Below are 25,930 nucleotides of genomic sequence, written 5' to 3'. Positions count from 1 at the left end.
TCACCAGTACCAGCAACCTCCCCAGTACCAGACATCTCCCCACTTCCAGCAACCTGCCCCGTACCAAACTCCTTCCCCGTACCAAACTCCTTCCCCATACAACTTTCCATCAACATCATCTGCTCCTACAGTCCCTGCCCAACCCTCCACTCCACCGCCCACCACCTCTTCTGCCTCCCACATGTCCACCCATTCTGTAGCTTTTTCCACACCTTCACCTCTAACTGTTCCTTCCCCACCACGATCCCAGTCCTCTCTCCACACACCCAGTGTCGAAGTGTCCCGCAGCCCCTCCAGCAGTATTTCCACCCCACAGTACACAGATTTGTAATGTGTGTTTTTTGTAATAAAAATGCCCATTGGGTTTAAAACCTTTATTAAAAAAGTTTTTTGCACTTTAAAAACATTTTACAAAAAAAAAAAAAAAATTTAAATAAAAGTTAAATTATCGTTTCACAATGGTTGTCTGTCATTTCTTTCTGCGGCGAACTATGTTTAAAAAAAAGGTTAAATACAGGGTATTTCAAAGGTAAAAAGGTATTCAAAACCAGGTATATAACTGTGGGTAAATTTTAGCTTTTTGCCACAGTTGTGTTCCTGGTTGTGTTTGAAGCAAAGTATTTCACCTAAAAAGTTGTGTTTATTGTTGGTGATTTCCTACCAATGTACACAACTTTTGTTAAAAGGTGAAATACTTTGCATAAAACACAACCAGGTACACACCTGTGGCCTAAAGGTAAAAATAGTAAGACCATGACAAGATAGCCAACTTTGGTTGGCAAAGGTATATACTGTTGGTCCAGAAGGTACACAAGTTTGGTTAGGGCACAAATCTTTCACACTCTGTCATCCCAGTGTACTCTGCCTTGAGGTGACATAAAGTATAGTGGAAAATTGTCCCTGAAACCGTCACAGAACTTCTAGTGGTAATATTTCCAATGACAACATCCATCTTCGCCAGTAACTTGCTCTTCTCTCCAACCTGCACTTTCTTCTCTACAACCTGTCAAAGAAGGGCTGTAGGAACATGCTATATCTAGTTTTCCAGTAGCCAATCCCGTTCGGAAGGCCACAAGGGTCAATTTTAAAAACCGGATCCGGCGTAATCCGTCGAAAAACGGATAGAAAAACGGATGAACCGGATGAGACGGATCCGGTTTTGTCTGTCAAGAACAAGACGGATCCGGCAGAAAACCGGATCTGGCACATCAGGTTTTACAAAACATTTGCCGGATCCGGCATTCCGGCACGACGCCGGATCGCGCCTGACGCCGAAAACCTGATGTGTGAAAGTAGCCTAAGTACTTTTTATTTTTAGGACCATGATGGGCCACGTTACACATGGTAAGGAGTGGATAGTCACTTTTCAGGATTTCATCTGAATAGCTTGACATTCACTCTTGGTGCTTGCAAGTCGCCATCTAGGATGAGAGTGCCATATCTGTTTATTACCAAACAGACTCTTTCTGCCATGGTCGGTGGCTTGTTGTGGACTTCCATTGGTGGGGTGTAGATCTTTCCGTTGACATGAATAAATTCTCCTCTCTGGGATTCAAGAATATTGGAAATAAATCCAACATGGCAGATCAACATTTCGAAAGAAGGATTTTAAACAATGAATTTCAAAATAAATAACTTTGGTTTGTTTTTCTTGTCAGATTCACTACCACGGGTATTTCAGCCATAATGGGAGCAGCGCGATGGTGGAGTGTAACGTGCTGCCTCCAGGACTGGATGTGTGCACATACCGTGACTCCAGACAATCCAACGAGGAGTGGTTCTGCATCCGGCCAGAAGGCTTTCCCTGCAAAGCCTACCGGGAGCATTCAGCCGGGGACAGGTCCCCAATACTCAATGCCACCGAGCAGCAGTTTTTGCAACGGTAAATTCTATTAAAAATAAAAGAATGACCAGCAGCTCATAACACAAGGAATTAAACAGGTGTGAACATGTGCAAGCTGCTGTGGCTGCAATATATTCACACCAGAGAGAGCAGCAACAAAAATGTGTGGCAAAGAGTCTTTGTCTATATGGCAAAGTTAATGTCATATAGACTATACCGATAAAACTAAAGGACCCAGCGCACAAACCGGCCACATCCTGCATGACTACTAGTAGGAACGAGCATCAGACACTACTAAATGTTTGTTACTAACTACTCATAAGTCCAAACCAATATAAGGAATATGAAAGCTCTTGGTTCATGCTGAACATACTGCGGTGGTTGAAGGTTTGTGGCTTCAGAATTTTTTTCATATTTCTGCAAAATTTGTCCTAAAACTACATCAGATTTTCACACAAATCCTTAAAGTAAATAAAGAACCAAATCAATCAAATAGTCCAAAATTTTAGATTTTGTCATTTTTTTTACTAAGGAAATGAGCCAATATCCCATGTCTGTGAGAACTAAAATTATGTGATCCTTTGCCCTGAGCCTCTTGTGTGACCACTTTTGCAGCAATAATTTTATCTAAATTTCTTCAGCAATTGCTGATTTGTCCTACACATCGGATGGAGGAATTTTAGCCTGTTCCTCCCAATAAAACAGCTTCAACTGAGATGTTGGTGGTTTTCTTCTATAGACTCCTTACTTCAGGTTCATCCACAACATTTCCACAGGAGGAAGGTCAGGACCGTGACTCGGTCGACCCAAAACTTTACTGTTATTCTTCTGCAGCCATTTTTTTGTTGACCAACTTGTGGTTTTCGGTCGTTGTCTTGCTGCATAACCCACATTCTGTATATTCATACATTTTCCTTTAGGATTTTCTGATAAAATCCAGAATTCATTGCTCCATCAATGATGGCGGCCATCTGGGCCCAGATGCATCAGAAAAGATCCAGACTATTATACTATATAATATTACCACCACCGTGTGTCTCAGATAGTATGACTTTTTCATGCCATAATGTAAGGTTCTTCCTCCAAACATAATGCTTCTTATTCAATTGATAAAATTTATTTGGGTCTAAACAGTCCATAAAAAATTGTTCCAGTAGACTTCTGCATGTGAACTTTTGCAAATTGCATCAATGTTCTTTTGGAAGCACTGGCTTAATTCCAAGCACACTACAGTATTGTTGTTCAGTGGCTTTCTGATGATGGACTCATGAACATTAACATTAGCTAATGAGATAGAGGCCTTTAGTTACTTAGCGGTTACCTTGTGTTCCTTTGTGACCTCGTCGACTATTATACAGCTTGCTTTTCAAATAATCGATGTTGGTTGATCACTCTTTGGGAGGATGTTAATGGTCTTGAATTTTCCCCATTTGTACACAATCTGTATGACTTTGAACTTATGGAGTCAAAGCTTATTAAAGGTGGTTTTGAAAACTTTTCCAGTCTGATGACCATCGACAATTCTTCTTCTGAAGTTCTCAGAAATGTCCTTTGCTCTTTCCATGACGCACATGCACAAACAAGTGGCGTGAAGATCAGAAATTGAGAGAGCTCAGTTGTTTATAGGGTTCGTCCACTACTTGAACAATGCCTTCCCATTTACTATATTTCCCCATGTACTCACGTCCAGTGCTGGCGCTGTTCCAGTAATGTCATCACCGAGTCTCCCGGGGTTGCATCATATTGTTATGTCACTTGACCTCTGCAGCCAATCACCGACCACTTCACTTTCACTTCCTTCAGGCGTAACAGACATAAAGCAGCAGCAATTCTCCCTTCTTCCAGATGTCAGTTTCATCAAAATGAAGTGAGAGTGAAGTGGCCCATGAGAAGCAGAAATCTGATTGGCTGCAAAGGTCACGTGTCAAAACAATGTCAAGGGAGCGTAGGAGACCCAAAACTGAAGAATGCGCTGGCACTGGAGGTAAACACAGGTGGTTATAATTTTATGTATTGGAATATAGCAATTGAAAAGGGGTTGACAGAGTAGTGAACAACTCCTTTAATTTTTTTTAGTCAGTGATGGAAACATCTGTCTGCCTTCTCATATATAATAGTAATAGGTTGAGTCAAGAACATCATTATGCATCCAGACTAGGAAGAACTGAACGTCCATAGCCTCAGGAACATCATCTAATAGGTCTCAAAGATTATTACCATATGTCCTTTTGTCCTTACAGGCCAGTCACCGACAAGATGATTTCCTCAACTCTTAAAAAATTGACCATACTTCCCCAGACCTCCAGCATGGGTGAGAACATTCAGGAGTGAGGACGATCATGGATATTCTACTTCTGATCACATTAGTCACATTGTAAATTGTTGCAGATGACAGAAGTATTTGTAGACCAGGACTCCCCATTCCGGACCCGTCGGGCTATTATTATAAAGATGTGTGGCAGTCCCGTGTCTGCAGGAACAGACTCTTTCCTATGCCTTCCAATGTCACTTCCTGTCTGAAGGGTAAAGTTGTCTACATGTTCGGAGATTCAACACTTCGGCAATGGTGGGAATACCTTGTAAAGTTTGTCCCATGTGAGTAAAAGCTTACTATTATTATAGTTTACGACATATCTGAAATATACTGGACACAGAAGTGTCCCCTGCGCAAGAACAATATTTGGGCCTTCTGCAATCCAATACCTCTTCATCATGCACAATTCCACCTGCTGTGTGCTGTGAAGGTGGTAGTCGCTCTCATACCTCTTAGGCTCCTGTGAGGCTGAGGCTGCACTGGTTGCTCCAATCATATGTCTGAGCCTGGATTAATATACCAGATTCCTCGATCACCACAATATCAAAATCTCCAGAATCATTTTTCAGCAATCGGGAACTATGTTTTAGCAATTTAAGGACTGTACAGCCCCTGTTAATCTTGCATTTATTACCCATTCACCTGCTAGTTGGCAAATGCCCTATGCTGGAATACCCGTTATTCTATAGGCACATTGGATGATGAGATTTACCTGCGTAACAACATTTCTCAAACAATCCTTCATTTTTATTGCTTTGCACTTTGACCATCAGCAGATTTCATTAGGATCAGTCAACAGTCTCATAGCTATGGCTCAATAAACTTGGACTTACTCTTATGAACTTCAACCTGTGATGTTTTCTCCAGCCACCAGTCTTCCTGTCTAAGTTACCAACATGTGTGTTTCACTGGCTCATCTTGAGGTTCACATACTTCATTATAATACTGTGTCTTTACTATGATACAAATCATGTCCTGATCTAAGGCTCAGCTTGTGCTTATACATGGAAGCCAATCTAAACAGAGCTGCAGTGTAAAGCCAAGGGGGCTAATTAAAAGAGATAAAAGGCCTCTAACCAAAAACAATTAGAAGTTGCCATTAGAGTTGATAAGGACACACTAGGAGTTGCGGGTTCAAGAGAATATAGGGGCTGGCATGACATTGCAATTGATCGCTGTACTAAGCGAGATGCTGTATTCTTCTACGGATGTTGGTTCTGGTGTTATATACCTGTACTCATGATGGTTCTGGTGCTGTATTCTTGTACTGATGTTGGTTCTGGTGTTGTATTCCTGTACTCATCATGGTTCTGTTGCTGTAGTCAGGTACTGATGGTGGTGCTGGTAATGTATTCATATATTGATGATGGTACTAGTGCTGTATTCTTGTATTGATAATGGTTCTGGTGCTGTATTCATATGCTGATTGTGGTTCTGGTGCTGTATTTTTACTGATAGTGGTCCTGGTGCTGTATTCCTGTACTGATGGAGGCTCTATTGCTGTATTAATGTGTTAATAGTGGTTCTGGTGCTGTACTTCTGTGTTGATTGTGGTTTTGATGCTGTGTTTCTGTACTGATGGTGGTCCTAGTGGTCAATTCATATGCTAATGGTGGTTTTGATGCTATATTTCTATACTGATGGTATTTCTAGTGCTGTCTTCATGTGCTAATGATGTTTGTGGTGCTGTATTCATGTACTGATGGTATTTCTGGTGCTGTATTTATGCACACATGATTCTGATGACATTCATGTACTGATGTTGGTTCTAGTGCTGTACTCTTGTACTCATTATGGCTCTGTTGCTGTATTCATGCACTGATGGTGGTTCTAGTGCTGTGTTCATGTTTTGATAGTATAGTGGTGCTGGTAATGTATTCATTTCCTGATGCTAGTTCTTATGATGTATTCATGTGCTGTATTTCTGTGCTGATTGTGGTTCCATTGCTGTGCTTCACTTACCTCTCCAGATGATTCTCCAATGTGCCACTTCCGTCTTCTTCTAGCCAGATGCATGAGTTATACAGGAGGCACAGGGCAATCTCAGTGTATCCTTTCTGATGTATACAGTAGTCCCAGTATATCCTATGATGTGTACAGTAGTCAAAGTATCTCATATGTATACAGCAATTTAAGTGTACCCAATGCAATGTATAAAGTAGTTTCAGTGTATCATATGTGATGAATAAACAGAAGTCTCAATGTATGATACAATAGAAAAACAGAACTTAATATTTGGTACAGAAACCTTTGTTTGCAGTTACAAAGGTCAGATGTTTCCTGTAGCTCTTGATCAAGTTTTCACATATTGCAGCAGGGACTTTGGCCCACTCTTCCATACAGATCTTCTGCAGATCTTTCAGGTTTTGGGGCTGTTGTTGGGCAACATTGAGCTTCAGCTCCATTCAATGATTTTATATTGGGTTCAGGTCTGGAGACTGGCTAAATGATATGCTTCTTACAGAGCCACTACTTAGTTACTCTGGCTGTGTGTTTAACGTCATTGTCATGTTGGAAGACTCAGCCACGACCCATCTTTAATGCTCTTATTGAGTGAAGGAGGTTGTTGACCAAAATCTCACGATTCATGACCCCATCCATCCTCCCTTCAATATGGTACAGTCATCCTGTCACCATTGCAGAAAAGTACCCCCAAAGTATGATGTTTCCTCCACTTTGCTTCATGATTGGGATGGTGTTTTTGGGGCTGCACTCATCCTTATTTTTCCTCCAAACACGGTGCGTGCAGGTGATACCAAAAGTTCTATTTTGGTCTCATATAACCATATGACCTTCTCCCATGCCTTTTCTGGATCTTCCATATGGTCACTGGCAAACTTTAAACTGGCCTTGACATGTGCTGGCTTGAGCAGGGGGACCTTGCTTACCCTGTAGAATTTCAATCCATGAAGGCACACTGTGTTACTAACAGTAATGTTTGAGACTGTGGTCCCAGCTCTGCGTTTCTTCCATTTTCTAATAATTGTGTCAACAGTTGTTGCCTTCTCACCAAGTTGCTTGCCTATTGTCCGGTAGCCCATCCCAGCGTTGTGCAGTTCTACAATTTAGTCCCTGGTCTCCTTAGACAGCTCTTTAGTCTTGGCCAAGGTGGAGAGGTTGGAGTGTGATTGATTGTGTGGACAGGTGTCTTTTATACAGGTTACGAGTAGTGTTGAGCGATACCATCCGATATTGTGAAATATCGAATCTGATTGGATCGAACCGATACCCAAAAAGTATCGGATATCGCCGATTCCGATACCGGAAACCAATGCAAGTCAGTGGGACAGAAATATCGAATTAAAATAAACCCTTTCTTTCCTTGTAGGGTAATTCTACATGAAGAAAAACAACTAATAATAATGTAGAATGTATTGGGGGAGGTGGAGGAGACATTAAAGGCATAGAGGTTTAGCCCAATCAAATGGAATAGCAGGAATAATTTTTTTTTTTTTAAAGACGTTCGGAGTTACAAAGATATTGACTGTTAACCTTTTTTATATTTTGTCAGATATGTATGTTTCACTACTTCCATGCTCTTCACCTTCTTTTTTACTTCTCCCACACTTTCTCCTTCATCATCCTCAGCAGCAGCATCTTTTTCATCAACTTCTTCACCTTATTCATCTTCTTCTTCTTCACCTTCTTCCTATTATTCTTTTTTTTTTACATTCTTCATATTCTTTCCATGGGCACCACGAGGAGGAACGGACTCACCCCCATACACTGCTTAGTCTTCTTCTGCTTATAATTTAGATAATATCTTTTGCTCTGATTTTTAGTCTTATGCTTAATGTTCTTCTGCTTTTTGTTCTTCTGCTTTTTGTTCTTCTGCTTCTTGGTCTTCTGCTTCTTGGTCTTCTGCTGCTTGGTCTTCTGCTGCTTGGTCTTCTGCTTCTTCGTCTTCTGCTTCTTCGTCTTCTGTCTCTTGTTGTTCTGTAATCTTGGTGGTTGTCTTCATGTTCTTTGTCCTCTTGGTCATCTTCTTCAGGGTCATCTGTTTGGTCTTCTTCGGGGTGGTCTTCTGGGTCTTCGTCTTCAGGGTCATCGTTTTCGTGGTCGTCGTCTTCTTCGGGGTGGTCTTCAGGGTCGTCGTCAGGGAGATCCAGAGTGATAACCAAAAACCATTTCCAAAGCTTGAACTTGGAAATGTAGCAGAAGGTACAAGAAGGCTGAGAAACTGCTGAGAACCAGCTGACGGTACTGGAACCTGGATGGGTAGCAGAAGGAACAAGAGCCAATGGCACTACCGAGGACCAGCTGATGGTACTGAAACCCGGTTACTAAGCAGGAGGTACCTGTGCTAGAAAGCACTAAAAAGGACCAGCAGACGTTGCTGGAACTCGGATACCGAGAAGGAGGCACCTAAGCCAAAGGCACTGCTGAGAACCAGCTGACGGTGCTGGAACCCGGATGGGTAGCAGAAGTTACAAGAGTCAATGGAACTACCGAGGACCAGCTGACGGTGCTTGAACCAGGAGGGGCAGCAGAAGGAACAAGAGCCAATGGCACTACCAAGGACCAGCTGACGGTGCTGGAACCCGGTTACTAAGCAGGAGGTACCTGTGCTAGAAAGCAATACCAAGGACCAGCAGACGTTGCTGGAACTCAGATACCAAGAAGGAGGCACCTAAGCCAAAGGCACTGCTGAGAACCGGCTGACGGTGCTGGAACCCGGATGGGTAGCAGAAGCTACAGGAGTCAATGGAACTACCGAGGACCAGCTGACGGTGCTGGAATCCGGAGGGGCAGCAGAAGGAACAAGAGCCAATGGCACTACCGAGGACCAGATGACGGTGCTGGAACCCGGTTACTAAGTAGGAGGTACCTGTTCTAGAAAGCACTACCAAGGACCAGCAGACGTTGCTGGAACTCGGATACCGAGAAGGAGGCACCTAAGCCAAAGGCACTGCTGAGAACCAGCTGACGGTGCTGGAACCCGGATGGGTAGCAGAAGCTACAAGAGTCAATGGAACTACCGAGGACCAGCTGACATTGCTGGAACCCGGAGGGGCAGCAGAAGGAACAAGAGCCAATGGCACTACTGAGGACCAGCTGACGGTGCTGGAACCCGGTTACTAAGTAGGAGGTACCTGTTCTAGAAAGCACTACCAAGGACCAGCAGACGTTGCTGGAACTCGGATACCGAGAAGGAGGCACCTAAGCCAAAGGCACTGCTGAGAACCAGCTGATGGTGCTGGATCCCGGATGGGTAGCAGAAGCTACAAGAGTCAATGGAACTACCGAGGACCAGCTGACGGTGCTGGAACCCGGAGGGGCAGCAGAAGGAACAAGAGCCAATGGCACTACCGAGGACCAGCTGACGGTGCTGGAACCCGGTTACTAAGCAGGAGGTACCTGTGCTAGAAAGCACTACCAAGGACCAGCAGACGTTGCTGGAACTCGGATACCGAGAAGGAGGCACCTAAGCCAAAGTCACTGCTGAGAATCAGCTGACGGTCCTGGAACCCGGATGGGAAGCAGAAGGTACCCATGAAAAACAACGCTGCAAGGCCGCGAGCTGGCCGCAGTTACCGAAACCCACAGTCCTACAGGGGGTGCTTGTCCTATTGGCACTACGGAACCAGCCTTTGTTGCCAGATCCCGCAGCCCACATAGGAAGCCCATAAACTGCAGGCACCATAGACTCGGCTAACCCGACCGCAACACAACAGGACAACGTATTGGTGGCAAAGTGACATTGACACTACCCGGAAACAGCAGGCGTGCTGGAACCAGGCTGGGCAAGAGGGAGTACCTGTGCCAAAAACAATGTCGGGTAACAGCTGGCGGTGCTGGAACCCAGGGAAAAGACTACAAACAGAGTGGAGACAGAGGCCTAATTGGAGCAAGTTTAAAATCTGCAGTTGTGTGAGTGTGGACAGAGCAGGAGAAATTGCTGGACACACAGCTGGGGATCAGATGACATTTCTGAACCCCAATAACACTGGAGCATATGTTGACTGTGCAGACGGCACTTCTGAGCAGCAACTGGAGATGTTGGAGCCCAGGGTCAATCAGGGTTTAGGCTGAGGCCTAATTGGAGCAAGTTTTATATCTGATGTAGTTTGAATGTGGAGGCAGCAGGAGACTTTGCCGGACACACAGCAGGGGAGCAGCTGGCGTTACTGAACCCCACTAACACTGGAGCATGTGTTTTTCTCTGTGCAGACGGCACTTCTGAGCAACAACTGGCATTGCTGGAGCCCAGGTTCAATCAGGGTTTAGGCTGAGGCCTAATTGGAGCAAGTTTTATATCTGATGTAATTTGAATGTGGAGGCAGCAGGAGACTTTGCCGGACACACAGCAGGGGAGCAGCTGGCGTTACTGAACCCCACTAACACTGGAGCATGTGTTTTTCTCTGTGCAGACGGCACTTCTGAGCAACAACTGGCATTGCTGGAGCCCAGGTTCAATCAGGGTTTAGGCTGAGGCCTAATTGGAGCAAGTTTTATATCTGATGTAATTTGAATGTGGAGGCAGCAGGAGACTTTGCCGGACACACAGCAGGGGAGCAGCTGGCGTTACTGAACCCCACTAACACTGGAGCATGTGTTTTTCTCTGTGCAGACGGCACTTCTGAGCAACAACTGGCATTGCTGGAGCCCAGGTTCAATCAGGGTTTAGGCTGAGGCCTAATTGGAGCAAGTTTTATATCTGATGTAATTTGAATGTGGAGGCAGCAGGAGACTTTGCCGGACACACAGCAGGGGAGCAGCTGGCATTACTGAACCCAACTAACACTGGAGCATGTGTTTTTCTCTGTGCAGGCGACACTTCTGAGCAGCAACTGGCAGTGTTGGAGCCCAGGGTCAGTCATGGAGTAGGCTGAGAAAAATGACGATGATTGACCTCATGGAGATCAACATCCAACACTGCGGAGACACCATCACGTGTTTCTCAACGGAGTGATTCTAGAGCACTGCCCCCATCCCTTATGGGAAATATGCAGAAGCATGCAAAACAGAAACCGCGGAGACACCATCACATGTTTCTCAACGCAAGCAATGACTAGCCAGGTCTTTCACTGGGAAGGAACAACCACGGGAAGGGCAGTCTCCAATGAAGGAAACCACCTATGCCAAAACATGGTATCCATCCACAGACAGCTGTTTCGGGGTATTTGCCCCTCATCAGTGTGGAGTAGGAAACTGGCTAGTAGGAGCAATGCCTAGTAGAAGACTATGAAAAATGACGATGATTGACCTCATGGAGATCAACATCCGACACTGCGGAGACACCATCACGTGTTTCTCAACGCAGTGATTCTAGAGCACTGCCCCCATCCCTTATGGGAAATATGCAGAAGCATGCAAAACAGAAGCCGCGGAGACACCATCACATGTTTCTCAACGCAAGCAATGACTAGCCAGGTCTTTCACTGGGAAGGAACAACCACGGGAAGGGCAGTCTCCAATGAAGGAAACCACCGATGCCAAACATGGTCAAACATGGAGTAGGCTGAGGCCTATTTGGAGCAAGTTTTATATCTGATGTAGTTTGAATGTGGAGGCAGCAGGAGACTTAGCCGGACACACAGCTGGGGAGCAGCTGGCATTACTGAACCCCACTAACACTGGAGCATGTGTTTTTCTCTGTGCAGACGGCACTTCTGAGCAACAACTGGCATTGTTGGAGCCCAGGTTCAATCAGGGTTTAGGCTGAGGCCTACTTGGAGCAAGTGTAAAATCTGATGTAGTTTGAATGTGGAGGGAGCAGGAGATAGTGCCGGACACACAGCTGGGGAGCAGCTGGCGTTACTGAACCCCACCAACACAGGAGCCAGTGTTTTTCTCTGTGCAGATGGCACTTCTGAGCAACAACTGGCAGTGTTGGTGCCCAGGTTCAATCATGGAGTAGGCTGAGGCCTACTTGGAGTAAGAGTAAAATCTGATGTAGTTTGAATGTGGAGGGAGCAGGAGATATTGCTGGACACACAGCAGGGGAGCAGCTGGCGTTACTAAACCCCACCAACACAGGAGCGATTGTTTTTCTCTGTGCAGACGGCACTTCTGAGCAGCAACTAGCAGTGTTGGAGCCCATGGTCAAACATGGAGTAAGCTGAGGCCTACTTGGAGCAAGTTTTTTATCTGATGTAGTTTGAATGTGGCGGCAGCAGGAGACTTTGTCGGACACACAGCAGGGGAGCAGCTGGCGTTACTGAACCCCACTAACACTGGAGCATGTGTTTTTCTCTGTGCAGATGGCACTTCTGAGCAGCAACTGGCAGTGTTGGAGCCCAGGGTCAATCATAGTAACATAGTAACATAGTAACATAGTTATTAAGGTTGAAGGGAGACTTTAAGTCCATCTAGTTCAACCCATATCCTATCCTAACTTGCCCTAACATGTTGATCCAGAGGAAGGCAAAAAAACCCCATGTGGCAAACAGTAAGCTTCACATTGGGGAAAAAAATTCCTTCCCGACTCCACATACAGCAATCAGAGTAGCTCCCTGGATCAACGCAATATTAAGGAAACTAGTGTATATACCCTGTAAAATTATACTTTTCAAGAAAGGCATCCAGTCCCTTCTTAAATTTTAGTAGGGAATCACTCATTACAACATCATATGGCAGAGAGTTCCATAGTCTCACTGCTCTTACAGTAAAGAATCCGCATCTGTGAGTATGCTTAAACCTTCTTTCCTCCAGACGTAGAGGATGCCCCCTTGTCCCCGTCACAGGTCTAAGAGTAAAAAGATCATTAGAAAGGTCTTTGTATTGTCCCCGCATATATTTATACATTGTAATAAGATCACCCCTAAGCCTTCGATTCTCAAAACTAAATAACCCCAAGTGTAATAACCTGTCTTGGTATTGCAGACCCCCTAGTTCCCTAATAACCTTGGTCGCTCTTCTCTGCACCCGCTCCAGTTCAGCTATGTCTTTCTTATACATCGGAGACCAGAACTGTACACAGTATTCTAAGTGTGGTCACACTAGTGACTTATATAGAGGTAAAACTATGTTCTCCTCATGAGCATCTATGCCTCTTTTAATGCATCCCATTATTTTATTTGCCTTTGCAACAGCTGCCTGACACTGACCACTAAATGTGAGTTTGTCGTCCACCCATACACCCAGGTCTTTTTCCGTGACAGTTTTGCCCAGTGTTTTACAATTAAGCACATAATTATACAACTTGTTCGTTCTACCCAAGTGCATGACCTTACATTTATCCCCATTAAAGCTCATTTGCCATTTATCAGCCCAAGCTTCTAGTTTACATAAATCCTCCTGTAATATAAAATTGTCCTCCTCTGTATTAATTACCCTGCAGAGTTTAGTGTCATCTGCAAATATTGAAATTCTACTCTCTATGCCCCCTACAAGGTCATTAATAAATATGTTAAAAAGAAGCGGGCCCAAAACTGACCCCTGTGGTACCCCACTGCTAACCGTGACCCAGTCCGAGTGTGCTCCATTAATAACCACCCTTTGTTTTCTATCCCTGAGCCAGCTCTTCACCCACCTACACATATTTTCCCCTATCCCCATTGTTCTCATTTTATGTATCAACCTTTTGTGTGGCACCATATCAAAAGCTTTTGAAAAGTCCATGTACACCACGTCCACTGCATTCCCTTGGTCCAGTCCGGAACTTACCTCTTCATAAAAGCTTATCAGATTAGTCTGACAGGAACGGTCTCTTGTAAACCCATGTTGCTATTGGGTCATAAGGTTATTCTTCTCCAGATACTCCAGTATAGTATCTCTTAGAAAACCCTCCAGGATTTTACCCACAGTTGAGATTAAACTTACTGGCCTATAATTTCCAAGTTCAGTTTTTGTCCCCTTTTTGAATATTGGCACCACATTTGCTATACGCCAGTCCTGTGGTACAGACCCTGTTATTATGGAATCTTTAAAGATTAAAAATAATGGTCTATCTATGACTGTGCTTAATTCCTGCAGTACTCGGGGGTGTATCCCATCCGGGCCCGGGGATTTGTCAATTTTAGTGATTTGTAGACGCTGCCGTACTTCCTGCTGGGTTAAGCAGGTGACATTTAACGGAGAATTTTTATCCCTGATCATGTTATCCGTCATGGGATTTTCTTGTGTAAATACTGTTGAAAAAAGTCATTTAGCTTTTTCCTCATCCTCATCCACCATTTCACCCAGACTATTTTTAAGGGGACCAACACTATCATTTTTTAGCTTCTTACTATTTATGTAGTTAAAGAATATTTTGGGATTATTTTTACTTTCTCTGGCAATGAGTCTCTCTGTCTCAATCTTTGCTGTCTTGATTTGCTTTTTATAGAATTTATTTAATCTTCTGTATTTAGTTAATGCCTCATCACTACCTATTTGCTTTAATTCTCTAAATGCTTTATTTTTGTCCCTTATTGCGCCCCTTACAGCTCTATTTAGCCATAGTGGTTTCCTCCTATTTCTCGCATGTTTATTCCCATACGGTATATATTGTGCACAGATCCTATTCAGGATGCTAATAAACGTCTCCCATTTTCTTTGTGTATTTTTATGTCTCAGGATATCGTCCCAGTTATTGCACCAAGATCATCTCTCATCCGTTGGAAATTTGCCTTCCTGAAGTTTAGTGTCCTTGTAACCCCTCTACTACACATCTTATTAAAGGATACATGAAAACTTATTAATTTGTGATCACTATTACCCAAGTGACCCCCAACCCTTACATTTGATATGCGGTCTGGCCTGTTGATTAATATTAGGTCTAGCAGTGCCCCCCCCTCTTGTTGGGTCCTGAACCAGTTGTGAAAGGTAATTGTCTCTCATAGTGGTCAGACACCTATCACCTTTGCTGGAACTGCAGGTTTCGGTTCCCCAATGTATTTCAGGGTAGTTGAAGTCCCCCATAATAATGACTTCTCCTTGAGTCGCTGCTTCATCTATTTGCTTTATGAGGATATTCTCTGTTGCTTCCATTATCTTTGGAGACTTATAGCAAACCCCTATCAGTAATTTATTATTTTCCCCCCTCCCCTTATCTCTACCCACAGGGACTCTACATTTTCATTAGATTCATATATATTATCACGAAGGATGGGTTTTAAGGATGATTTTACATATAAACACACGCCTCCCCCTCGCTTATTTGTTCGGTCATTTCTGAACAGACTATAGCCCTGTAAATTATCCGCCCAGTCGTGACTCTCGTCCGGCCATGTCTCAGATATCCCCACCATGTCAGAATTATGTTCCAACAACATTAACTCCAATTCCTCCATTTTGTTGGCGAGGCTTCTGGCATTAGTATACATGCACTTTATGTATCTCTCTGTACCTCTATTCTTTCTTAAATTATTAACTGTTCTAACCCCACCCCCCATGCCACCCCCACCCCCAATGTCATTATTTGTGCCCAGGTCTCTATCAGCACTGTCTTCCCCTCCTATAAAAGAAATACCCCCCCCATCCCTAGTTTAAACACTCCTCCAACCTTCTAGCCATTTTCTCCCCCAGCACAGCTGCACCCTCCCCATTGAGGTGCAGCCCGTCCCTAGCTTAGAACCTGTAGCCAACTGAGAAGTCGGCCCAGTTCTGCAGGAACCCAAACCCCTCCTTCCTACACCAATTCCTGAGCCACTTATTAATCTCCCTAATCTCCCGTTGCCTCTCTGGCGTGGCACGTGGTACAGGAAGTATTTCCGAAAATACCACCTTGGAGGTCCTTGCTTTAAGCTTACAGCCTAATTCCCTGAAATCATCTTTAAGGACCTTCCACCTACCTCTAACTTTGTCATTTGTGCCAATATGCACCATGACTGCTGGATCCTCTCCAGCCCCTCCCAGTAATCTGTCAACCCGATCAGCGATGTGTCGGACTCGAGCGCCAGGTAGGCAGCACACCGTTCGACGATCCCTGTCTTTGTGACAGATTGCCCTATCTGTTCCCCTAATAATTGAGTCTCCCACTACCAGAACCTGTCTGGCCTGCCCTGCTCTCCTATTTCCCCCCTTACTGGAGCAGACACTCCTCCGGCTTTCAGAGGACATGCCTTGCTGCAGCAGTGCTACTCCTGCACTAACACTCCCCTCATCTGACAACTTAGCAAACTTATTGGGGTGTGCCAGATCAGGACTAGCCTCCCTGGTGCTCTTCCCTCTACGCCGCCTTCTAACTGTCACCCAGCTAGCTGCTTCATTGTCCTGCAGCTGCAACCTAGCATCCCCCCCCTCATCTATCCCATTGAGCGTCTGCTCAGTGAGCAGAAGACTCCTTTCCATATTGTCTATGGAGCTCAGTGTTGCCAGCTGCACCTTTAGATCCAGTATCTGGGCTTCCAAATGCACAATGTGCTCACATCTTGCACAGCAGTATGCACCCTCGACCGGCTGTTCAAGGATTTCATACATGCGGCAAGACGTGCACTGGATGGCATTGGCAATAGTGGAGCACATCCTAATGGTGACTGCACCAGACAATAAGATAAGCAAAAATAAATTAAAAAAATAAATTAAAAAAAAAAAAAAAAGTATTACTATAACAGCAATTCAGTAAGACCTCCCTTGGAAACTCCCTGAATCCAAAGTCACTGAATCTCAAGTCACACACTTACCACAGTTCGCACTTACGCTCAGGTCACACTCAGCTCGTTCACACTCGCTCAGGCAGAAGATTTAAAAGATTTTTTTTTTTTTCCCTTTTACCAGCACACCACCTTGCTGCTCAATGCACTTCCAAAAGGAATAGGCTGAGGCCTACTTGGAACAAGTGTAAAATCTGATGTAGTTTGAATGTGGAGGGAGCAGGAGATATTGCCGGACACACAGCCGGAGAGCAGCTGGCATTACTGAACCCCACTAACACAGGAGCTAGTGTTTTTCTCTGTGCAGACAGCACTTCTGAGCAGCAACTAGCAGTGTTGGAGCCCAGGGTCAAACATGGAGTAGGCTGAGGCCAATTTGGAGCAAGTTTTATATCTGATGTAGTTTGAATGTGGAGGCAACAGGAGACTTAGCCGGACACACAGCTGGGGAGCAGCTGGCATTACTGAACCCCACTAACACTGGAGCATGTGTTTTTCTCTGTGCAGACGGCACTTCTGAGCAACAGCTGGCATTGTTGGAGCCCAGGTTCAATCAGGGTTTAGGCTGAGACCTAATTGGAGCAAATGTAAAATCTGATGTAGTTTGAATGTGGAGGCAGCAGGAGACTTTGCCGGACACACAGCAGGGGAGCAGCTGGTGTTACTGAACCCCACTAACACTGGAGCATGTGTTTTTCTCTGTGCAGACGGCACTTCTGAGCAACAACTGGCGGTGTTGGAGCCCAGGGATTACAGTTCAGGTGGTAGAAACATGAACACAACAGGAGACCTGGATACTGTTGCCAACCAATTATTTATTCTGGAAGAGGACTGGCAAATTCCAGCGAGATCCAGGCCTTGTTCATTTTCAGAAAAGTAAGCCGGTCAACATTATCGGAGGATAGTCGCGTGCGACGGTCTGTTAGTACACCACCTGCGGCACTAAAGACGCGTTCCGATAATACACTAGCAGCAGGGCAAGCCAGCACCTCCAATGCATACTTGCTAAGCTCTGGCCATGTATCCAGCTCACAAGACCCAAAACTTGAAGGGGGAAGAGCCATCTGGGAGTACACTGACAGGGCAAGACATGAAGTCTGTCACCATCTGACGAAAACGTTGCCTCCTGCTGACTGGAACCGTCTGTGATGGTGTAGACATTTGTGGCGGGCACACAAAATTTTGCCACATTTGGGCCATACTGGTCTTGCCTTGTGCTGAGGCACTGCCTTTGTTCCTTCTTTGTGCAGAGCTTCCTCCACTGCCTCGACGTACAGAGTTGCTTTGTAAAGCACTAGCAGCACTGCTGTCGGGTGGAATGGAAAACATGATGGAATGCACCAGTGTGTCTTGCTACTCACGCATTTTACACTCCCGGTTCAACGGTGTTATGAGGCTTTGTAAGTTGTCCCGGTAGCGAGGGTCTAGGAGGGTGTACACCCAATAATCAGGCGTGTTGAGAATGTGGGCGATGCGGCGGTCGTTTCTCAGGCACTGCAGCATGAAATCAACCATGTGCTGCAGACTCCCAACTGCCCAAGAAACGCGGTCCCCTGCCTGAGGCATCATCTCTGACTGCTCTGCATCACCCCACCGTCGCTCTACATACTGACTACTAGAGCATTGTGTACCTCCCTCCTCTGGAGAGATGTCTTCCTCCTCCATTGACTCCTCCTCATCCTCCTCACAAAATGTCCCCTGCCTAGGCCTTTGTGAGGAACCACGTTGCGCAGACTGTCCAGAAGCAGATGGCATTTGTGACTCCTCATCCTCCACCTCTTCCAAAACCTCCTCCCTTAGTCCTTGCAGTGTTTTTTGAAGCAGGCAGATAAGGGGGACAGTCATGCTGACTAGTGCATCATCTGCACTCGCCATCCGCGTGGAATCATTGAAGGCACGCAAAACATGGCAGATGTCCTTCATAGAGGCCCACTCAGTGGTGCTGAAGTGTGACCGGCGCACAGTGCGACTTGTTTGCGCCTGATGCAGCTGGTACTCCATTACTGCTGCCTGCTGCTCACACAACCGCTCCAACATATGTAACGTTGAATTCCACCTGGTGGGTAGGTCACATATGATCAATGTTCCGGAAGGCGGAATCGGCGCTGCAGAGCTGCAATGCGCGATCTTGCCATGCTGGAACGCCGCAAGTGAGCGCACTCTATGCGGACCTTGTGCAGCAGTCCCTCAGAAAGCTGTGCACAACCAAGTTGAGCACATGTGTCAGACATTGGATGTGAGTGAGGTTGCCTAGGCCCAGAGCTGCCACCAGATTTCGGCCATTGTCACACACTACCAAGCTTGGCTGGAGATTCACTGGCACAAACCACACATCTCTCTCCTGCTTGATGGCATTCCAGAGCTCCTGCGTTGTGTGGCTTCGATTCCCCAAAGAAATTAATTTCAGTACGGCCTGTTGACATTTGGCCACGGCTGTGCTCATATCGGTCGCAACAGGCTCCTGCAGCGCTGATTCTGAGGAACTGGAGTATGAGGAGGAGTCAATGTGTACAGACGGGATTCCTGCAATCCTTGGAGTTGGCAGACCACGTACAGCGCCACTCTCAAGATCTGTACCCGGCTCCACAACATTGACCCAATGGGCAGTGAGGGAAAGGTATCGTCCCTGTCCATGGTTACTGGTCCACGCATCGGTGGTCAGGTGGACCTTGCTACTGACGGCGTTTAGTAGCGCATGTTTAATTTTTCCCTCCACATGCTTTTGCAGGGCAGGGACGGCTTGCCTGCTGAAATAAAAGCGGCTGGGCATGGTGTATTGTGGGACTGCCAATGCCATGAAGTGACGGAAGGTGTCAGTCTCCACCAGCCTGAATGCTGAATGTTTTGCAATGCCAGCATTCAGAGCCTGTGCTCGGGGATGGTTTGCCGAGTATGGCCGCCTTTTCTCCCATTCCTGTGCTACCGATGGCTGTAGAGTGGCCAGGGAGTGTGAGGATGACAGGGAACGTGGTGCTGTGGGTGGAATGTCACTGGGTCTCAGGACAACAGTGCCAGAGGTTCTTCCATGGCGATCCTGTGAGGAAGCCGAACCAGCTGTGTGTGAGCTGGAGGAAGAGGCTACAACACGAGCTGAAGAGGTGGTAGGTGGTGCTGTAGGTTGGCCTACGTCTTCAGTGTGTCTTTGTAACTCCACCATGTGCTTGGTCCGCACATGTTTCCACATATTTGTGGTATTCAGGTTGCTGACACTTTTCCCTCTTTTGACTTTCTGATTACACAGCTTGCATTTGACAAAGCAAATGTCATTTGCAACTGTGTCAAAAAAGGACCACGCACTGCAAGTCCTGGGAGCGCCCATTTTGGGCTTTGGAAGAGGAATGATCCTAACGGGTGCCGAAGTGGAGGCTACAGGCAACCAAGTCTGTCCCCTCCCTCTCCCTCCTGTTTTGGCCATTCGGGGAATCTCTTCCTCAGAGCTGCTCCCACTGTGGTGCCCCTGAAGCTCAGTCGCCACAGAGGTACTGCACCTTCTCCTAAGGTGTAGTGCCCCACCATCCAGTTAAGGTGGGAAATCCTTGCCACACTCCAACACCTGCATCCCGCACACAGGATAGTTCAGCAGAACCACATTGTAGCTTTAGGCTCAGGTTGTAGCAGAGCACCTTTCGTGGGATCCTGCTTCGTAACACGAGATGTGCTGGGAGGTGGGTGGAGTTAGTATAAAAAGAAGGGGAAGATAGAATTACAGGTCAGTCCCTTAGGGGGACAGTCGGACTGGAAGTTAGTCCCTTAGGGGGACAGTCTGACAGAAGGTGAGTCGGGAAGGAAGGCACTGAGTGAGGAGTGGAAGTCCCTGGAAGAAGGGATGGAGGAAAGAGTGCTGCAACTGCCTCAGTGACCTGAGCCAGCTGGTACTGGAAAGGAAAGAGAAGGAGAGACGTAGAACTGTAACCTGCATTTCCATAAGAGAGAGAAAGACAAGTACGGAACGAAGGAGAGAGAGAACAGAGAGGAGGAGTGGGTTGGATAGGAACCCTGCCTATAGGTTCTCAGCGCAAGGCCGTGGCCCAGTCCCCGAGGTTGTACGGACACTTATGGTTCTGCAGCAGACACCGGTGGAGTAGTTGGCTGTAAATGCACTACTCCCATCAAAGACTTGGGACACAACAGCAAACTGATAGAGAGCCGGGATTCAGGAGAAGGGAGTCCCCGAAGCAGGCTACAGCTGTCTGTCATTCAAGTGAGAGTTGTTAGGAACATCTGACAGGAGGAACTTCAGAGAACCACTGTACTGGAGCTCTTCATACTAAAACGCACAATAGAGGAGTCGTTTAGGAAGGCACATGTTGGCGGGGTGCTGGCGGAGAGAGTCCTATCTTGCCTGGAGGTTGGCTGGGCCTCTGCCCTAGAGGACACGGTACCGAAGCAGGCACCTGTGTGCACTACAAACTGTGAGGAAAGCTTTGAAACGGCAAGCTCTGGTGTCCTCCATTCCTTCCTGCATCAGCACCGCCACATTGGGGTATTAACATCTACACCGTTCGGTGCCTCTACTCATCCATCGCACCTATACACTGCCCTGGGACTACAGCTCTACCTGTGGGGAGCTATACCACCTTTACTGCATCACACCATCAGTCCCAGTGGATCTGCAAGCAGCGTTGGCTTACCATCTTACTTGCCAAACACCACAGGTGGCGTCACGAACTTTCCATATAAATTACACTACAAACATCACCGCCATTGATATTGGGTACCCAGGGCCACGGACCGGGTCACCGCTGCTGTGACACATCATCCCCCTGACACCGGCCTGCTACCGAGTACCCCACAGCCCTGGGTGAAGCCAACGAGGGGGCGACCCACCACCACCTTCCTGTTCCTCACGCCATGTTGGGTCAAGGACCTCATCATCTACACTCCCCTCTTCCACCACCTGCTTATCCTGGGTAGTCTCGCCAGCACAGTGCGCACCAGAAAGTGGCACCTGAGTCTCATCATCTGATGCGTACAGAGGTGTGCTGACCATAGGCACTGGCCCACCCGCCTCTTCAGATTCAGAGGGACAAAGCAGTTGCGCATCACTGCATACTCCCTCTTCTTCACATTCTAGAATGCTGCTTGGCTTGCCCCCTGTTTCCAAGCCAAGAGATTCAGAGAACAGAAGTAGAGATGGCTCCTGTCCAGGGCTCTCTGACTGCCAGGGGAATTTGGCAGGTGGTGAAGAGACAGATGTTTGCTCTTCAGTGCTCTGGCCCTGAGAGGATGTGGAAGTCATTGAAGTCGATGCGTTTGCTGCCATCCATCCGACAACGGCTTCAATTTGTTCCTCACGTAGCAGTGGGGTACGGCGAGGTCCTACAAAGCTGCGCATAAAGGACTGTTGCCTGGTAAAACTGGGGGATGCTGAGTCACTGATGCCCGCAGCAGGCACAGAATCCCCACGTCCTCTCCCTGCTGAAACTTCACGCCCACAACCACGTGCCTTCTTCATCTTGGTAGACTGATAAAGCTAGGCAGAAAAGTTCAAAGGGGGGGCTTAGTGTGCTTATTCCTGAACAGCTGCTAACAGGTATAAGAAACACTAATTTTATAAAGTGTGTGGAATACACTTTAATATGAGCTAATGTGGCCTGTTATGAGTTCATTTTCTCCTTCACCTCTGATGTCTGATGAACTCCCTCTGCTGGTGAAAGGAGGTAGTGAAATTGATCTGGATGGGAAGAACCTGTCATCTGAACAGGTGGAGTGTGATTGGACATCCGGAATTTCTGAGTGGATATAAGGCAGCTGACGCCCTGCAGGGTTGCTGGTGATCCTTTCTGCTCTGAGCTCTGGCATCCAGTTTAGTTCCTGTCTACTAAAAGCTAAGTTTATGCTCTGCTATTTTTCCATGAGATTTTGTCTGTTTACTTAGTGTTTGTGTTCAGCCTGCCCTGGTTGGGATGGGCTGAACTCCATTTTTGTCTCTGATCAGTTGATCTCTTTGCTCTGTCTTCTGAATATACCTGAGTGCTGATATAGTGATTTTGAAGTCTAGTGACTTCAGGGCCTTTTCTATCAGATGTGTTGGACATTATTTTTTTCAGGGTTTTTTGCGTGATTGCAGCCAGCATCTTTTCTGTCCTTTCCTATCTAGTTAGTTGGGCCCCATCATTTGCTCAGCCTGTCTTTCTGTCTGTGTTTGTGTTTTCATCTGTTTTTCACCGACAATACATGTTGGGGCCTGTCTATTGCTTTGGGGTCTGCTCTGGGGCAGTTTAGATTTCCCCTTTCTTTCTTTAGGCTTATTTAGCTCTCCGGCTGTGATCGAGGGGTCTAGGGCACCGTAGGAAACTCCCACGGCTACTGTTAGTTGTGGTGAATAGGATCAGGGGTCTGCAATCCGCTAGCTACCAACCTCTCTGGTTTTCTGGACTTAAGCTGTGTTTTTGTTTTTTCCTCCTCCGGTGACTCATTCATAACAGTGGCCTACACAACTGTCAAGTGGAGTGTTTGGTGAACTTTATTTACATGTTTTTTTTTCAAAAAAACAAAAAGGATATGACCAAAGATGTGAAAGTGATAGTATCACAAACTTTTTGGAGCTATTACAATGTAGGAAGGTAACCTACAATGCAATAGATGAGGCTCCAAAAAATAGGCTAATACTAATCTGGCTGCAGCTGCAGGGCACAAGCCAGCAAAAAGGCTCCTCTGTCTACTCCTATATAGTGTTTGCAACCAACCAATGTAGATGAATACAGATGGAAGCACACTAATAGGAGAAAAAAATCAGGAAAAATGAGCTGCAATAAAACAAAAAAAGGACTATGTATGAGGCAGTGACGCACACTGAGCGGACTACAACCAGAGGTGGCTGCAGAACACACTACAACATGAGCTGAACTCACACACAGAGACCTCACAGACAGCCGTGAACAGTGCAGAGAACTGGGCACTAGCACTGAAAGGCTGCAGAAAGGCTCCGCTGTCTACTCCTATAGTGTTTACAACCAATGTAGATGGATACGGATGGATGCACACTAATAGGAGAATGAAAAATGAGCAGCAATAAAACAAAAATAAATATGTATGAGGCAGTGACGCACGCTGAGCGGCCTACAACCAGAGGTGGCTGCAGGACACACTACAGCGTGAGCTGCAATCACACAGACCTTGTAGACAGCTGTGAACAGAGCTGCAAGGCAAAAGAAAGCTACAGTGATTGATAATGTAGCCTGGGCAAAGCACAATATTATATAGCAAATCGCTATCTCTAACTGTCCCTCACAGTCTTGAACAGCAGCCTGTCCCTAACTGAATTCACAGCAGAGTGAACCCTAAATGGCGGCGGCGGCTTTTATAGGGCATCATGACATCATTTCAGCAGCCAATCATAGCCATGCCATTAGCTAACATGCCTACATTCCTAACAGGATGTGCCCACACTTCTTAGGATTCCTCATTGGCTGAAACAAATCAAACTGGCTCATAGCATTATGGGAACTTCCGATTCCGGTATTCGATATGCAAAAAGTATCGTAACTCAGTATCGGAATTCCGATACCGCGAATATTGGCCGATACCTGATATTTGCTGTACCGGAATGCTCAACACTAGTTACGAGTTCAAACAGGTGCAATTAATACAGATACTGAGGGCAGAGTAGGAGGCTTCTTACAGAAAAACTAATAGGTCTGTGTGAGGCAGAATTCTTGATGGTTGGCCGGTGATCAAATACTTATTTCATGGAATAAAATGCAAATTAATTATATAAAAAATCCTACAATGTGATTTATGTTTCTTATTTTTAGATTCTGTCTCTCACAGGTGAAGTGTACCTGCAATAAAAATTACAGACCTCTCCATTCTTTGTAGGTGGAAAAATTGCAAAATCGGCAGAGGATCAAATACTTATTTTCCCCACTGTATATATAGCAGTCGCATTGTCTCCTATATGATGTACACAGACTGTCCAGGAGACACTGATGTCCTAATTCATGTCTAATAAGGGACCCCCCATCCTTAGTTTAATGTAAGTGTGTGCTCGGGCAAACTTTTTGCTTGTTTTTACTCGGATGAACATCCATGGAGCATGGTTGATGGAAAGACTTTAGAGAACTAGAGCAGGAAGACAAAGGAGGAGGATAGGGGCTCAATACGTCGTGTAAGTGATAGGAAACAAAGAGAAAGAGTGATCTCGCGCTTTCTAGAATTCACCTGTAGTGAATTTTGTGTTGGCAGCTCTACAGAGGGTGGACCTTCATGTCAGCTTTGCCCCCGGACCTCTGCTGGCCACAGATGCGGAGAATGGCTATCTAGTGCAATGGCGGGCACACGAGAGGCCACTTAGCATGAAGCGCACACGTGTCCAGGAGCTGCAGTACATCGCCAACGAGCTGGATAAAATTGGAGGGGGAGACGACGGACTGGTAATTGTCATAAACTGCATGGCCCACTTTGTGCCGTTCCCAGTGAGATTTTATCTACAAAGGATTCGAAATATCCGTAATGCTGTTGTCCGGTTATTGGAGCGAAGTCCCCAGACCAAGGTCATCATCAAATCAGGCAACACCGGCTTCCTGTATGAACACGGCAGTGACTGGCTGTCCTTGCAGCTGGACACCCTGATGAGGGGCGTCTTCTCGGGTCTGCCGGTTACAATTATCGATGCCTGGCAGATGACCTCCTGCCACTATCTGCCCAAAAGCATCCACCCCAAGGAGGTTATCATCAAGAACATGGTGGACACAATGCTCTCTGCCATTTGTCCTGAATGACAGAAACCATCATCATTGTCATTGTATAGGTCACAGCCTACACCCAATCTATTCATGGAAGACGCGGCACCCCCACTTACCACAGCTGGACATGGCGTGTCAATGTGTTATATTCTGTGCAGATCACAAAGACAATAAGGAGGATGACACGGGGTACAGGATAATGACACTGACACTCGGGGTACAGGATAATGACGCTGACACTCGGGGTGCAGGATAATGACACTGACACTCGGGGTACAGGATAATGACACTGACACTCAGGGTACAGGATAATGACGCTGACACTCGGGGTGCAGGATAATGACACTGACACTCGGGGTGCAGGATAATGACGCTGACACTCGGGGTCCAGGATAATGACACTGACACTCGGGGTACAGGATAATGACACTGACACTCGGGGTGCAGGATAATGACACTGACACTCGGGGTACAGGATAATGACACTGACACTCGGGGTACAGGATAATGACACTGACACTCGGGGTACAGGATAATGACGCTGACACTCGGGGTGCAGGATAATGAC

The 25,930-nt window shown here is 46.2% G+C and overlaps 1 protein-coding gene across 1 annotated transcript in view; it reads left to right on the top strand.

Annotated features, from left to right (window-relative positions):
• LOC141047910 (NXPE family member 3-like) overlaps positions 1-25,672 on the top strand; it is a 61,382-nt gene extending 35,710 nt beyond the window's left edge. The window contains exons 3-6 of the mRNA XM_073543230.1: positions 1,659-1,882; positions 4,084-4,154; positions 4,232-4,438; positions 24,863-25,672. Coding sequence (XP_073399331.1) covers positions 1,659-1,882; positions 4,084-4,154; positions 4,232-4,438; positions 24,863-25,398 — 1,038 coding nt within the window. The 3' untranslated portion in view covers positions 25,399-25,672. The remainder of the gene's footprint in view (positions 1-1,658; positions 1,883-4,083; positions 4,155-4,231; positions 4,439-24,862) is intronic.
• Positions 25,673-25,930: the final 258 nt, after the last annotated feature.

This window comes from Dendrobates tinctorius, unplaced genomic scaffold, assembly GCF_039654945.1.
Source record: "Dendrobates tinctorius isolate UK_male_01 unplaced genomic scaffold, ASM3965494v1 ptg000130l, whole genome shotgun sequence".
NCBI lineage: Eukaryota > Metazoa > Chordata > Amphibia > Anura > Dendrobatidae > Dendrobates > Dendrobates tinctorius.
Note: the sequence above shows the minus strand (reverse complement) of the source record. Positions and strands in the feature narration are given on the sequence as shown.